General features: G+C 53.5%; 2 protein-coding genes across 2 annotated transcripts in view; one reads left to right on the forward strand and one right to left on the reverse strand.

Moving 5' to 3' along the window:
- Window positions 1–11774, forward strand: part of LOC122376144 (proline-rich protein 36-like) — a 23998-nt gene extending 12224 nt beyond the window's left edge. Inside the window, exons 2-4 of the mRNA XM_043355859.1 lie at window positions 7961–8377; window positions 9082–11127; window positions 11440–11774. Coding sequence (XP_043211794.1) covers window positions 7961–8377; window positions 9082–11127; window positions 11440–11483 — 2507 coding nt within the window. The 3' untranslated portion in view covers window positions 11484–11774. The remainder of the gene's footprint in view (window positions 1–7960; window positions 8378–9081; window positions 11128–11439) is intronic.
- LOC122376142 (protein kibra-like) overlaps window positions 11712–14287 on the reverse strand; it is a 23552-nt gene continuing 20976 nt past the window's right edge. Inside the window, exons 13-16 of the mRNA XM_043355851.1 lie at window positions 14028–14237; window positions 13580–13714; window positions 12959–13104; window positions 11712–12600 (exon numbers count right to left, since the gene is read on the reverse strand). Coding sequence (XP_043211786.1) covers window positions 12189–12600; window positions 12959–13104; window positions 13580–13714; window positions 14028–14237 — 903 coding nt within the window. The 3' untranslated portion in view covers window positions 11712–12188. The remainder of the gene's footprint in view (window positions 12601–12958; window positions 13105–13579; window positions 13715–14027; window positions 14238–14287) is intronic.

Consider the following 14287-nt stretch of genomic DNA (forward strand, 5'->3'; position numbering starts at 1 on the left):
TGCAATCAATGCTCAATGCTGTGTCGGTACCCCCGGCTTGTGGGCGAAGGAATTCCCATGAATACTACACGAGCTTTGAATTCATTGCCCCTCGTGGCACGGGCTTCCACTTTGCTGGCATTTCGACGGATGATGACGATTTGGGAAAGAACAAGCTAATGCGAATCGGGAAATAAAATGCTATCGGTGAATTTGATCGACAAAGTGGTTATCGCCGACTTGGGATCGTTCCCAGAAGAACTAATTACGATTTGTCCTCTTCGCGTGCGTTTGTGTCATTAAAACTAAGCAGTTTGCTTACTCTTATTGATCAGGAAAACATGACGAAACAAATCGATTTCTTGTTTGTCATTACTCATTTCCTGCAAATGCACGAGAAAGTGTGTAACGCCTTCGTTTGTTTGGGACACAGAGGAAGGCGGAAACACGAGCGCGAACATCATGGAAACATCAGCGCGAACACGCTACCGCGAGCTCTGTATATCGGGGTGACATCAGCCGCCAGTCACGGGAGCTGCAAACACAGCCAGTCTTGCCCACAGCAGCCCGATGATGGCTTCACTCGACGGCCCGGGCTCTACTGATGGTTTTGACAGACATACTTGACTGCCTGGCTCGGGGCTGAAGAACCGTGCACGGTGTTTGCTGCAGGTCTTACACGCAGATGAGCGGCAGTTGATGGAGAACAGTAACAACATCTATGATTTTATCGATCAATAAAACTGCACGAAAAGAGGCGCTGGTGAAACGCACAGCGGGGGGGGGGGGAGCTTGGATTTAATGTCATATTTAAACGTTAATGAACTGTTTCCAGCTTTTGCTGATTGTCGCCCAGAGCTTCCTCATGGATCATGTATTTTGTGCAATTCATCGACACCATAAGCGCATATAGTTATAGGGTACATTGGGAGATTATGTATTGTGGAGATCAATTATAGGTACATGGCTGGGAACGATGATAGGCTCACTTATGTGTCCATTGCTGCGGATATAATATGCGAGAATCCAAATGTTGCCTTCATAGCGACACATTTCAAACCGAACGCCAACTGGTATATTGTTCACTGTTCAGTATGTACTTTTGACCCGAACGTGTCGTTTAATTTTAGGAAAGTTTGCGGCACAATCCGGATAGTTTTATCTACACATTCGTACGAATTTCCGAGCTGTTTTAGTCGCTTATAGCGATACCAAAGTCATTTGGTTTTCATGATTTTATAGTCTCGTTTGCCATGCTCATCTCATGGGATGAATTCGACATCGAATTACCGGCTTTTGTTGCAACTCGGGTGTTTATGAGTTCAGCTCGTCAACCCCACCCGCGTCCAATCCGGACCCGGCACCAAATCCAGAGGGCCCCCAAACTATCGGGTATTCAGAGCGAAGGTCGGGTCATGTTGGGGTCACGTGCACTCATGACTACCTGGGAGTCATCAGAAATCAACAGGAGTCTCATTGCAGCTGACGGTATGCCTCGCTCGTCCCCTGCGATGTTCGGCATTCGGCGGTCCGCGGGGCCATGAAAGGGGCCAGGGGCCTTGCTGTTTTTTTCTGAGCGAGTCCGGTCAGCAGTTGTGGGTTGCATCATGTGCCGACCGTTCCGCGAGTCGATAACAGCAGAGTCGGGGGCAGAGCGGCGGCATTGGTAGGCTTCTGCATCTCTGTACTCTGCCGGGTCTCCCCCGCTGCGTCCCCGAGTCCTGTGAGAGCGCTGCTGCACGACGGCTATCGACGTGTTACAGTACACCGACAGGGGGTGGTCACAAGCCCCGAGCAGATTATCTATACCTCCAGGTCACGTTCAAGGTCGTGACCGAGAAGGAACTGTAACAATGGTCCAAAGGTCATGGGCTTTCGTTGCCTCAGGAGCTGCTATGGGCTGTGGCTATTATTTTATGTCATATGGATAGCAAGCATTCATACCAATTTGGTTGGCATCCAGAAATTATTACATGAGATTTATGTATTCAAGGATGGAGTCGGTAGCCATATGAGGTAGCCACTAGCCATTCTATTTCGCCCGCTGTATTGGAGGACGTGCATTGGAGGACGCATGCCCTGAAGGCCGTGCACTGCAGATGACTCGTGCACTGGAGGACGTGCACTGTGCAGTGTACAGTGTGCACTGTGCAGTGTACAGTGTGCACTGTGCGTGTCTGGCGAGCCAGCAGGCCGCCGATGGAGCCGTGATTATATGGCGAGCTCGTCTGTCCGACCTTCACACGGACCCATGCGCACATCTGAGGAATATTAGAACGGATGATCCTTTCCTTTGAGATGAGCCCTTCTGATGACTCATAGAGCGCGGGAGGGAGGGGAGGGGACATTGGCATTGGCATGGTTAATGAAATGGATTTGTAAGACAGATATGCACGGAACTTGGACTAGACTGGAGTCTGCATCTACAAAACTATAGTCTATGTTATCAAAGAACGAAGTTCAATAAATTTGGGCCATGGCTGTGCAGTGAATAGGTACTGTCGAACAGTCGAAATAGCCGCAAAATCGTCATTAGGTAGGTATATAAGTTTAATTAATATACGTACCTCATAATGAAGCGAGAAAGTTTATGATATATTTATTATTTATGTATAAGTAAAGCATAACTTTGTGTTTGCATAATCGATAATTTCATCCAACTTATTTTAACCCATAATTTGTTTTACCGATGAAAGATAGGTACTTCCTCAGACCTATTTACAGTGAATCCGCATCTGCCTCGTCACCGTATGCGTCATACATTTAACCCTTCTTCAAACATTTCCTGTGATGAGTGTTTCTGCGTGTAAATAGCACAGATATACGTCTCCGTCGCACGGATATATGTCTGCGTGTAATAGCACGGTTCAAGAAGACGTCTCCGTCCGTTTACTCACCGTCTCACGGCGAAAGGTCACCCTCGGTGCTGCCCCATCTCAGCACAGTCATAACATGGCGTTATCGGGCTATCTAGCAGTTTGTGTTCCTATGATGAATTCTTGCCTGTGCATACGATCAGCCGGATGTTTGCATTGGTATTGATAAGTCGCGGGTTTAACACTTGGGACATTGACCATCCATAACAGGCTTCTAGCTTAGCCGGATGGCATTACACTCGCATTAAATCGAACGGTCCTCCTCACGCCTGGCTGATAGGGGGATAGAGGGCCTCTACAGTCGGACTAAAAATACATCCGTTGGAGCACCTCTATACACACTCGAAAGTACTCTAAACCGGGGTTCAGACAGCGGTGCAATCGGCCATGAAGCCTTGTTCGTAGACGAGTAGATCCAGGTATTCTGGTAGGTACCTAATATTGAGCTTTAAATACAACATGCAGCTCTGAAACATTTCCTTTCTGATCCTCGTCCCAGCCAAATTGTCCCAGCCCATTGTCCCGTCCCAGCCAAACAGCACAAATGGTGACATTTTTAAAACGATTATCCTTTTACTTACGTTGGACCTTGCGGTGCTGCTCGTTGAAAGAGTAATTGTTGAACTTATTATTGATATATTGCTCGTCTCGCGATCGAATTGAACAATGAGCGGATATATTTCGCAAAGGATGACGTTTCCATTAAAGCAGTGAGGGTGAACAAAAAATGTTATTTATACGAGCGTTTCGCTGTATCAATGTGTCTAATAAGACATTTCGTGGCCTGACAGTGAAATATGCGGTCGTGCGGTCACATTTCAGAGGTCCCGTCACCGACACGATTCTCACGGAGTTGTCCGTCACTTTCGTCAGCCGTTCCAGCTGATTGCCGCGGCCCTGACCATCGCCCGAAGCAATGACGTCACACAGCGGGGGGAGGGGGCTTGTCTGCGAGTCTGGGTCTGTAGTTGTGGTCTGGATTTGGATCTTCCAAGGGGCTGAGCTGGTGTATATTGTGTTGATTTCTACTCGCCTGACTGTTCGGAATAACTACCGGCAAAATTATATTTAGTACGTATATAAATACGCGTCAAGCTAAATACCTACAGGGTGTCCCAGAATTACCCGGACATTGTTAATTAGCGTATAAAATAAGGCAAACATGATTGCGCCTTTTTCTTTTTATCGTCCTATATAGTCAACTAGGGTGGCTGTGAAATAGCACATGCAATAGATACGCTTGTTACAAGATCAGCCGCCAATGATTGAAAATGCCAGCCATTGCTGGTCTCAGTTGTTTTACGGTTCTCCCGAAACTGGGTGAAGGTCTGTTTTCTTTGACCTGTTGCCGGAGGATAATACGATCATATAAGATAAACTTAACATCAAAGTGTTCCCAGGTCATAAGGCATTATCCCCCAAAACAAAAATTGCTGCCTACACCACTTTTGCCGCGTTTTTTACATCTGAAGTGGAGAAGCTCCATGTCTGAACATGGCGGGACCTTTGGCTTCCAACAGATTTGGTTTCCAAAACAAACCCGTTCATGGCCATTTGGTTTACGGCATCCAGTTTTTTTACTGGTCTGGTAGAATATTACCGCAGTAGTACTCTGTGCTAACGGCTGTCGTTGGGCCATCATATCAAGCCGAATGAGTGCACGGTGGCTCAAAATGTCTCACAATTTGATTTTCGACGGGTGCCTGGCCGTCACTGCTGTTGGGGCGTTGTAGCCATCTGACGTCCACACACGCCTTTTTCAGGCGGTTCAAATGACTGAATACCTTCGTTAGACCACAAAGTGTGCTTCAATATAATTTTTTGTTGTATATGTTATATTTTTTTGGGATGAATTGTAGTGATTTTCGCTGCTTTTCCCGTAGTTTTCGCATATTTTTCAGGCGAGGGACCCCAAATTCCAAAATTTTGCGAAGATAGTGGTGGAAAGTAGACTGATGTTCTTTAGTTAATCCTGATCTATCGTTTAGCTAGTTCTTAGCTAGATCAGTGACGTTTGTTGTCCATGACAAGCAACCACCCGTTTGACAACTGGTGTATGGCCCTTTTTGGCCGAGCCCAAGCTTGTCAATCAGGTCTATCTCTTGCTCTCTCTGGCTTTGTTAGCTGATATAATTGCGCTTTGCTCAATCCTAACTGCTTGCAGATGAGCTGCTGAAGCTCTCCAGCAAAAACCATGCCGAAAGTCCGTTTACAAAGTTGAAAACGGGAGTTGTTTCACCATGGTTGCCTATTAGTGGCTTAAGCTGAAAACGGAAAAGGACTACTCTTACTTGACTCTGGATAATAATTGACTCGAGTCGTTACCGGTCACCAAAAGCACACAGTCCCCAAGCTCGATAGCTAAGGGATATCTTATAAAAGTATGATGCTTGTATATCATCAGAATCGAGCGCAATCGCACTTTTAGCCAGAAAATAAATGTCCGGGTAATTCTGGGACACCCTGTATAATTATTTCTCACTAAAGTTTTGCTTAAAGCTAACTCAGCAGAGGAATGGAGATAGAGAGAAGGAAGAGAGGCGCAGGCCAGGAACGGAAGAAACTGCCGATAGCGTGGCGACGCTGGGTAGAAAACCCCACGACCCACGCCGGGGCCAATCCAGCACGGACTGTCCAGTCCCGGCCCGCCCGCGGTGCCAGGGTGGTCGCACCGGAACAGAATCGTCCTGATACAAACACAGGGTTATGGAATTGCCAGACATGTGCATAACTCTGAGAAAATGGATCGGGGATCTGACCCCACCGATATTGATCAAAGATCCTTTTACGATCGTCTGTGCACATTTTTTACGGCCAAATAGTGCACATAGTGCACACAGTTCAATAATAGTGCAACCAATTTTGACAGTTCGCAACAGACAGACTATGCCGACAGTCGAAATCGTTTACACTATGCCTGAAATGTGTGCACTGCCGCCTAAATTGGACGTAAAAAGGTGTAGTTCGTAATAGCAGCTGCATTCGGGGGCGGCGAGCACCTGTGCCTTCACATGAACGCGATGGCCCACGCTCAGCTGGCACACTTGTATGTAAGTTGTAACCACTAGCCCACAGTTCCGTGTATGTGTGGTGTAGCTTGTAAGTACAACCGTTCCGATTAACCCATCGGCCCTTGCGTGCAGTGGTGGACGGCCATGGGTCGGGCAGTCGGCTCATCGCTGCTGCGGCGGGTAGTTTTCCTGGCAGGGAGCTCGCGCCCACTGCGAACCCTCATTGTCTTCGAAAATGTACTGGGCATGAGTCATTGCTTGTGGACCGCCATAAAAGTTCGAATGGTCTGTGGCATCGGACCGCTGTCTTGAAGTGTCTGCAAACTCAACTGCAAGACTCCCGAGGGAGGCAAACAGCACTAGACCTGATTGTATTGTACTTGAAACTGGGCGAAGGGCCCGTGGTCTTATCTGCCTCTCGTGCGTTGTGGCTGATTGTCATTATAATGGAACTGCTATCTGGTCATTTTCCCCGGTAACTGTCGCGTGGTTGCCACCAACAAAGACGGTTCAATTGGGGCCGGTGAGTGCATGCCCTCGCCATGTAACTACCCCTGGCTGAGCTGTCAGCTGTGCAGCGGGCCTGGGTGCTCCGTTTTCCTGTTCATCTGCGGCCCAGCTGGTCTCCTATGGGCTGCAGAGTCACGCAGTCCGGCCGTCCCAGCCTTGGGTCACCCCGTCACCACTTGAGCTGGTTACTGGGCCGTCTGCCCCCCCCCCTCACCGCCGCCCCGCCCCGCCTGGCGGTCGCCCGCTTCCGACTCAGACGGGTAAAGATCGCCTAAAAACTACCTCCTTGCAGCTGCAGCCCAGCTACCGCCCCAGATAACACCTGAGCCCTGAATACGATTGGCTAATGTAGGTAAGACGGTCTGCTGCAGTAGTCCGTGCTCCATATAGTCTGGGTGATGAGGCCTCAGCTCATCCAGACGTAGGTAGGTCCTATATGCTGTGAGGGCATCTGTGGTCTATGTTGCGATAGTTAATTAATAGGAAGCTACTATTGAACTTTTGCACATACATAAATTGCACCGATTAAAAGCGCTGTTCGAAGGGGCTTCGACCGACAGGTCGGGGGCCTTGCACTCATTGCACTCACATGAACATTGAACAGCGGCCAATTTACTCAATATCGTGTCAACTCGGCTGTATGGGAGCTGTTTCACCAGCATTAGGTATGCATTGGTTAGGCAATGCCACCGGCCGGTCGATGTTCGCCTTTATTTCCGCAGTTTTGCGTTATTAATTAAAGCACACAGACATTAGACGGGCTTAGCGCCTTAGCAATACTCGATGCATTTGTATGCCAGCCCAAACGTTCATAGCAAGGCTATATAAGCCGTTCATAGTGTTGAGCTGCTGGCCAATGCATCGACCGAAACGGTATACCTATCGCGACGTGCGGTTTTTCCCGGACTGGTGACGTCATAAGGGTTTGTCCGGGTCGGGGAGTTCGGCTGGAACTGGGACTGCCGCCCGGCTATAGGCTACTGTTCTATGTGCTTCGGAGTTATCCCTCACTGCAATGAGTTGGACGGACCTGCCCGGCCATGAACGCACAACAAATAAGAGCTTTGAGTGACCTCGCATATATAGGTACAGGTCTCGCGAGATTAAACGGTAGGTTTTGCACTTTTACATTTCCGGTTATATCTCAGAAACTAATCGATCTACGATGAAGCCATTTTACACGATCATGGCCGGCTTGTTACCCAACAAGTCGATCGCATCTTCAACACTTAAAAGCTTAAGACGACGAAGATATAGCCTGAAGTACACTAAATTTTCTAGGTGCAAAACCTACCGCTAAAACCCGCGAGACCTGTACCTATCTCTAAATCGGTTGGTTTTGCCTTCCCAGGACCGTAGATATTTATTTTGTCATTGCATCCACTCACAGTTTGTGTGTTATCGCACGTACTCGGTCATCTGCTGACTGCAGCCGACTGACGATCGGGTGTGCAGCGCCGGCACCTCAGAGCCCCGGCGCGTGTTTAGATGTCAGCGTGATGACAGCCCGACCTCGACCCTCTCAGCCCTCTCTTCCCTCTGGTGACCGCCCGAGTAACAGAGCTTCCCCATTTCTGCCGCCAGATGTCAGCCGCTTCCTGGACGCCTCGCTCTCTGCTGACGGCTGGGGAAGCAGCTGCGAGGCTCGATGCCGCTACCAGCTGCAGCAGCTGCGCACACAGCTGCAGCTGCTGGTGGTGCGGTACCCAATCCTCGGCCCAGCCGGGACGGGAGCCGATGACGCCACGTACGACGACACAGCGTCGGCCGACCTGGAGTATGATGACGCCGGCGGCCAGGGCGAGACGATCCAGGAGGCCTACTATGACGACACGGGCGGGGGCGACGGAGGAGACACGTACGATCTGCCTTCCGAGGCGCAGGAGGAGTATGATGAGCTGGGTCCGGCGGCCGTACCTGCGGCTCAGGACTCGGCAGAGCGTGCAGAGGCTTACCTGCCCATGGGCGGCAAGGCGGCCAGGATGCTCGGACTTCCCGAAGGTAGGGTGCTAGCGGTGCTAGCTGTACCGGCGTTTTATTTCAAGAACAATGTTTTTGCATCCGCGCGCCTCATGTATCCTCTCATAGGTAATAATTGATGGTATGTTATGTAACTTTCATTCGTTCATTTATTTTAAGTGTACGAGTACATTTAACCTGCTTGTTTGCATCTGTGTCGTCAAACTTCCCTACTCCTCGATATGCGCAAAATATCCCGTTAAAAGTCTAACCGAAAAAGATATGTTAGTAAAGCCAAGCATGCTGGGTATCCAGCTCGATATCTACTAGCCCAGGCCCATTGCACCACCCCGCCGTTCAGTTGCCGCTGAGAGGTTGGCACAGGACCACACCGCCCGCTTCCTCCCCTGCCGTCTTCCTGCTATCTGAGTGTTTGCGGTTAGCTGCAGTCCGAGTCGATAACATCCGCATCCGTCGGCGGCCGGGCTGACCTCAGTCTGATAACCACCGGACATCACCGCAAGGGCGCTGGGACTTGGGAGGCTAGGCCGCTGGGGTGGCGAGGTTTAGGTACCTGCTGCTACAACCGCCGATACTGCACAAGTCACGCAACATCAGATAGGCATACCTGAAACCGTCTGAGATCATATCCCAGCCCCTGTCAGTCTGTTCCCATGGCTCTCAGCAGACCATATTTGCTCTACCCGTGGGTAGCTCCACCATCTGACGCCTCTGTTGTTCCGCAGGTCAGCCGGCCCCGTCCGTGTCGCTCGAGGCCCCGGCTCCGGACCCGGAGGTGGTCTCCATCCAGTCCCAGACGTCACAGGAGTCGTCTGCTGCCGAGCAGGTGCCGGCCGCCCGAGTGAGCTCCTCCGCTCGCCGCTGGGGCCGTCTCCAGCTGCGACAGGAGGCGAAACTGTGGCTCTCCTCCAACTACAAGGCCTTCTGGGCCGGCCTGACCGAAGGCTGGCTGTATCTGTACCGGAACGAGACGGACGCGGCGCAGAAGCGCTCCATCTGTCTCAGTGGATATGAGGTGCGCCAGCCGCCGCCAGGGGCGGAAGTTGACGCTAAAAAGCGCCCCTTGTGTTTCGAGTTGGTGAAGCCGGGAGGGAAGACACATCAGCTGTTGGCGTTGACACCGAAGGATGCCCGCCAGTGGATGGCAGCACTGGAACTCGAGGGAGTTCGTGCGGGTAAGAGCGAGCGGGAGCCGGCGGCGGAGCCCGCACAGCGGTTAGCGCCGCCCGCACCCGGACCGGACCCAATGCTGTCGGCTGCGGCCGTCTCGGCGGCTGCGGCTGCCACCGTGGCTCTGAAGCGACAGCAGCAGTCACACTCGCCTCCTGTCAGCCCGGTGGAGGAGGACCTGTACTACGAGCCAGAGCAGGGGCACGAAGCGGTGGAGGAGGACGAGATTTATGAGGATATTAGCTGGCCGTCGGCGGGGCGACCGCAAGCGACAGACGCTGCGCTGCCGACTGGCGGTCCCGCGGTAGAGGTCGAGGAGGATGAAATATACGACACGGTCGGGTCACCGTCGGGCATGCCACCGGAGCCGGACTGGCTGGCCCCGGTGCTGCCGCCGCCACCCCTCCGATCGACACTGGGCAGGACAAGAGCCCTGCCGGCGCTCCCCAGTGAGACGACGGCAGCACCCCGGTCACCGCCGCCGCCACCTCTGCCGGACCGAGCACCGCTGGCGCCGCCCGGACAGCCGCCGCCGCCGCCCCCGCCCGGACAGCCGCCGCCCCCGCCACCTCAGAGGGACGGACGGGGACGGGCCGGCTCCGTCCCAGCCGTACCGACCCTCCCACCGCAGCTGCCTCCGCCACCGCTGCCACAGAGGGTCCCGGACACTGCGCGCGTGCCATCCCCAGCAGCAGATGTCATAGAAGAGGAGCTGTATGATGAGCTGGGGGATACGTCAGTTCACCCCGCCCTGGCACCGCCGTCCGACCCGTTTTACAATGTGCTGGAGTCGGAGTACTTGCAACCGCCGTGTCATCCCAGTCCTCTCCCGGTCAAAACGCCCGAGGAAGCGCCTGATGAGGGGTACGGCAACTCATCAGGTGGATCAGAGAATGACTGTCATCCCCCACAGGAGAGCCACTACAAGACACTACCCAAACAGGTGCGGCCCTTCCGACCGCCGGGCACCACGACGCCAGAGACACCTACCGTGGAAAACGGGAACACTCAGCCGCCCCAGCCGCCCTCTACAACCACCGACGGACCGACACGACCCACGAAGCTGCCTCTTGGGTCGCGGCCGCGCGCCGGTACCGCCGGAGCTGTGAGCGGTTCAGGGAGCGTAGCCGACGTCATCCGGCGGCTGAATCGACAGTCGACCGGTGACGATGAGCCCGCACCCTCTGCGGGCCGGCCCGGACCGCGGCCGACGAATATACCCGTCAGCGCCGAACTGGCCCGAAAACAGGCGCTGATTGCCGGCGGCGTGCGAGCGCTGAGTCCCGTCGGTAGGCCGGCAGCGCCGCCGGCCAAGCCCGCCGGGTCGCCAGCCAAACCCGCCGTGCTGGCGCCCAAACCGACCGCGGCTGCCGGCAAGCCGAAGCCGAAGCCGGCGCTGCCGGTACGCCAGGACGCCCGGTCGGCGGGCTACGGGAGGACTGGAGCCGGCGGAGAGTCCCGGCCCGGCCCCGGCCTCGTGCCCAACAAGTCGGGCGTGTACAAAACGCTGCAGCGGATGTCCGATTCGGAGAGTCGGCCGGCAGGACGCCCGGCCCAGGGGGCGGACGGGATCCACGCTGCGCCCTCCAGTCCAGAAGAAGGTAAGATATTCACGCACATATTGAGACTGGTCACTGCCTGATAGACAAGGTCTTGTAAGCGGTAGGGGAATTGAGAGCACATGAAATAATTTTTGTTATAGCACTGTCACTGTCAAATGGCGAGGTGGCATGCAAGTATTCGGCTTAGTTTTGTATTCGTTCGTCATTCAGATGTTCGTTATAGTTCATAAGTTTTGTTCTCGCAGCTGTGTGATAGCTTATTGGGAGCCACTGCGGCCGACCCGTGGATAACTATGAATATCTTACCGTGAGTCGCCGATTCCTTTGAAGACCAGCTTGTCCTCTTTGCAGATGAAGTGTACGCCGAAATAGACGATGACAGCTGGCGGACCTGAGACCGATCAGTCACCGGGTGTCAGCTGTCACGCGCCAGTCATCAGTCGCCCAGTCGCTGGGCCCTCGCCAGTCACACCGATCGAGCTTTACCGCGCCGCCGCCAGTGGCGCCACCGCCGCGCCGAACCAAAGACGCCGTGATCACCGCGAGCTTCGCGAGGCGCCTGGTCGCGCGCCCCGCTGCCTGCCATGTACTCGTCTTACGCGAGGCGGACTCAAACTCGTCACTGTTCGTCTCCTTCATATATTCATATATTATATTTTCAGAAATAAACACGCTACTGAGTTAAATCGTCTACTTTTTACAATGGCAGAGGATCAGTGTGCGGTCGGAAGGGCGCACGCGCGCGCAGCCGTCCAAGGCAGATTTGGCAGAGGCTGCCGACGGCACGGCGCGCCGGCGCAACACTGACCTGAGATTTGACACACGGCCCGCAGTCACTCGCGCGCGCACACACATATATTGTCAGCTCTACGTAAAGCCCTTTGTAAACAATGGATGTAACAAACTGACAGCAACATGATTGTGAATGCACTTTGTGGCACAATGCGACAACAGGGGCGCCGGCATCACGAAACGCCGACGCCGATACACCGCTACATCCCCGCTCTTCTTAACAACAGTAAGGCAACCGGCACAGCTACCGAATCTCAGTATTGCAGTTGTCTCCCTCTCTCTTATCTACGTGAGCATTGCATTTTGATTTAGACCTCGACCCCAAACTCTCGATCCACCACATAGGTGAACCTCTTCTGCTCCTGTCCGCCGGGGCAGACCTCACTACCCGCGGTGGTCCGCACGGTTGGCGCCGACGGCTCGTCCCTCCTCCAGGCCTCCTCCAGCTGCTGGAGCACGCGCTCGGAGGAGAGCACTCCCAGCGCGGCGGGCGGCGCGGCGCCGCGCGTCAGAGTCGACCGGCCCGACTCGACGCTCCCCTCCTCATCCTCGTCTGCCGCACTGGCGCCGCAGTCGTACGGACAGGCGGCGCCGCGCTTGAGCGTGCTCCGGTTGCTCGGTGGCTCCGTGTCGGTGTCGGCGCCGTCCGAAGAGCAGCGCTCCTCCGTGACGGCCACCGGGCACGTCGGAGCCGTCTGGATGAAAAAGTACATCCGCTCCCTGCGGGGGAAGGTGGATGGATGTTAGGCGGTGCGCATACAATGCCGAGTTCAGAGTGACAACAGGGGCATCATTTAGAGTACAGGTGACCAATGACCATACCATGAGATATCGTCACAGACAGACACAGGGCGATGAGCGCTCAAGAGTCAGGACCTTGCATCAGCTTGAGCTTACAAAATACTAAGTAACGAGTGAGAAATATGTCGTTCTCATAAGTCAGGTGAATGACACTTCATTTGAACAAGTGAATGACGATCTCGATCAGTCGAATGGGTATAAAAAACTGCAGGATATGTAATATATCACTTCAAAAGCTGATGAGTGTATTGCGCACGTCATCTTGGTAGACACTCACTTGAATGCTTCCATGTCGGGTTTTCCGGGCGTGGTGGACTTGCTCCTCCTCAGTTTGTAGACGTCCTTGGAGGTTTTCCTCAGCAGTTTCTCGACCCTCTTGTCCTCGGGTGTCTGAGGGGCCTCCCGCGGGCTGGTTCGCTCCAACTGCAGGGACAGAGGTCAGGGTCAGTAAAGGTCACAACGGGTCACAGGAGGGTCACAATAGTTCAGCAATAAAAGTGAGGGATAAATAAACAGGCTGTTTCAGCACTGAGCATGCTGATTGCTTATCTATTCAATCGATTTCTTAATTTCCCGACCAGCACGGATCAGTCACGTGCGGGAAGAGGCGAGTCATGTTCAATGTATGTTGGTGAATATCGAATAAAATAACAGAACCACTTTCAGCAGAACGCGTCTTGTGAAAACCTCACCGCAGAGCACATTACATAACAGGAGCACAATGCATAGCTGCGCAATGCATAGCTGCAGTGCAGCTGCGCAATAACTATCGGAAATGGGAAATCCCATGTCTATCCCCCTCCCCTATCTCTACGTGAAACCCGTTGCACTATTATGCTCCCTCCACCCATCCGGTGACCAGGGTCCCACCAAACCACCTCCAGTGTCTGCTCCTTACCTCACGTATGACGGCCGCCACGAAGTCGCCTTCCTTCAGTTTCTCGGGCGCTTCCTTCACCTCCTCCAGCTTTCCCTTCAGCGTGCGCAGCATCCCGATCTCCTCGTGCATGTTCTGCAGCTTCAGCTGCTGCGCCTGGGGAGGTGGACAAATAAAGTCAGAAACGGCAAGCACTAGCGCCCGAGCTCATGCCTCAATATAGTCTATCGTCGGGTATAACAATTAACAACACACCCAGAAAAAAGTGAGTCGATGAGAAAGTACAATCAGTCTTTTAGTTGATTTAAAGTGCATTCTGCTGGTTCGCTTTTTAACAAGACTGTAGCAAGTTCTATTTATGAGTCACGCAAACAGTACTCAGATCCCATCAAACCACTCCTCTGACCTAACACAACAAAGCTATACCAAAAACCATCCATTACACTGCAACCGAGGTGACCGGACTGACCTTGAGGTCGAGCTCCAGGTCGAGTGACGTCCTGCTACGCAGTCGCACAGACTGGGTGCGCCGGTGGGCGGCCGCAGACGGCGGCGTGGTCTGCGGCGCCAGCTTCCAGCGCAGCGAGCGACGCTCGGCGGCACCCCGCAGGAAGCTGCCCCCGCGACGCACCGTCGGAATGGCAGAGTCCGAGTCGGAGCGGTTCAGCCGACATACGTACTGTGAGGGGACAGAGAGGGGAGGTTAGAATGGGGCAAACACACTGGAAA

Source organism: Amphibalanus amphitrite, unplaced genomic scaffold, assembly GCF_019059575.1.
Source record: "Amphibalanus amphitrite isolate SeventyFive unplaced genomic scaffold, NRLGWU_Aamphi_draft 002030F_arrow, whole genome shotgun sequence".
Classification (NCBI taxonomy): Eukaryota; Metazoa; Arthropoda; class Thecostraca; order Balanomorpha; family Balanidae; genus Amphibalanus; species Amphibalanus amphitrite.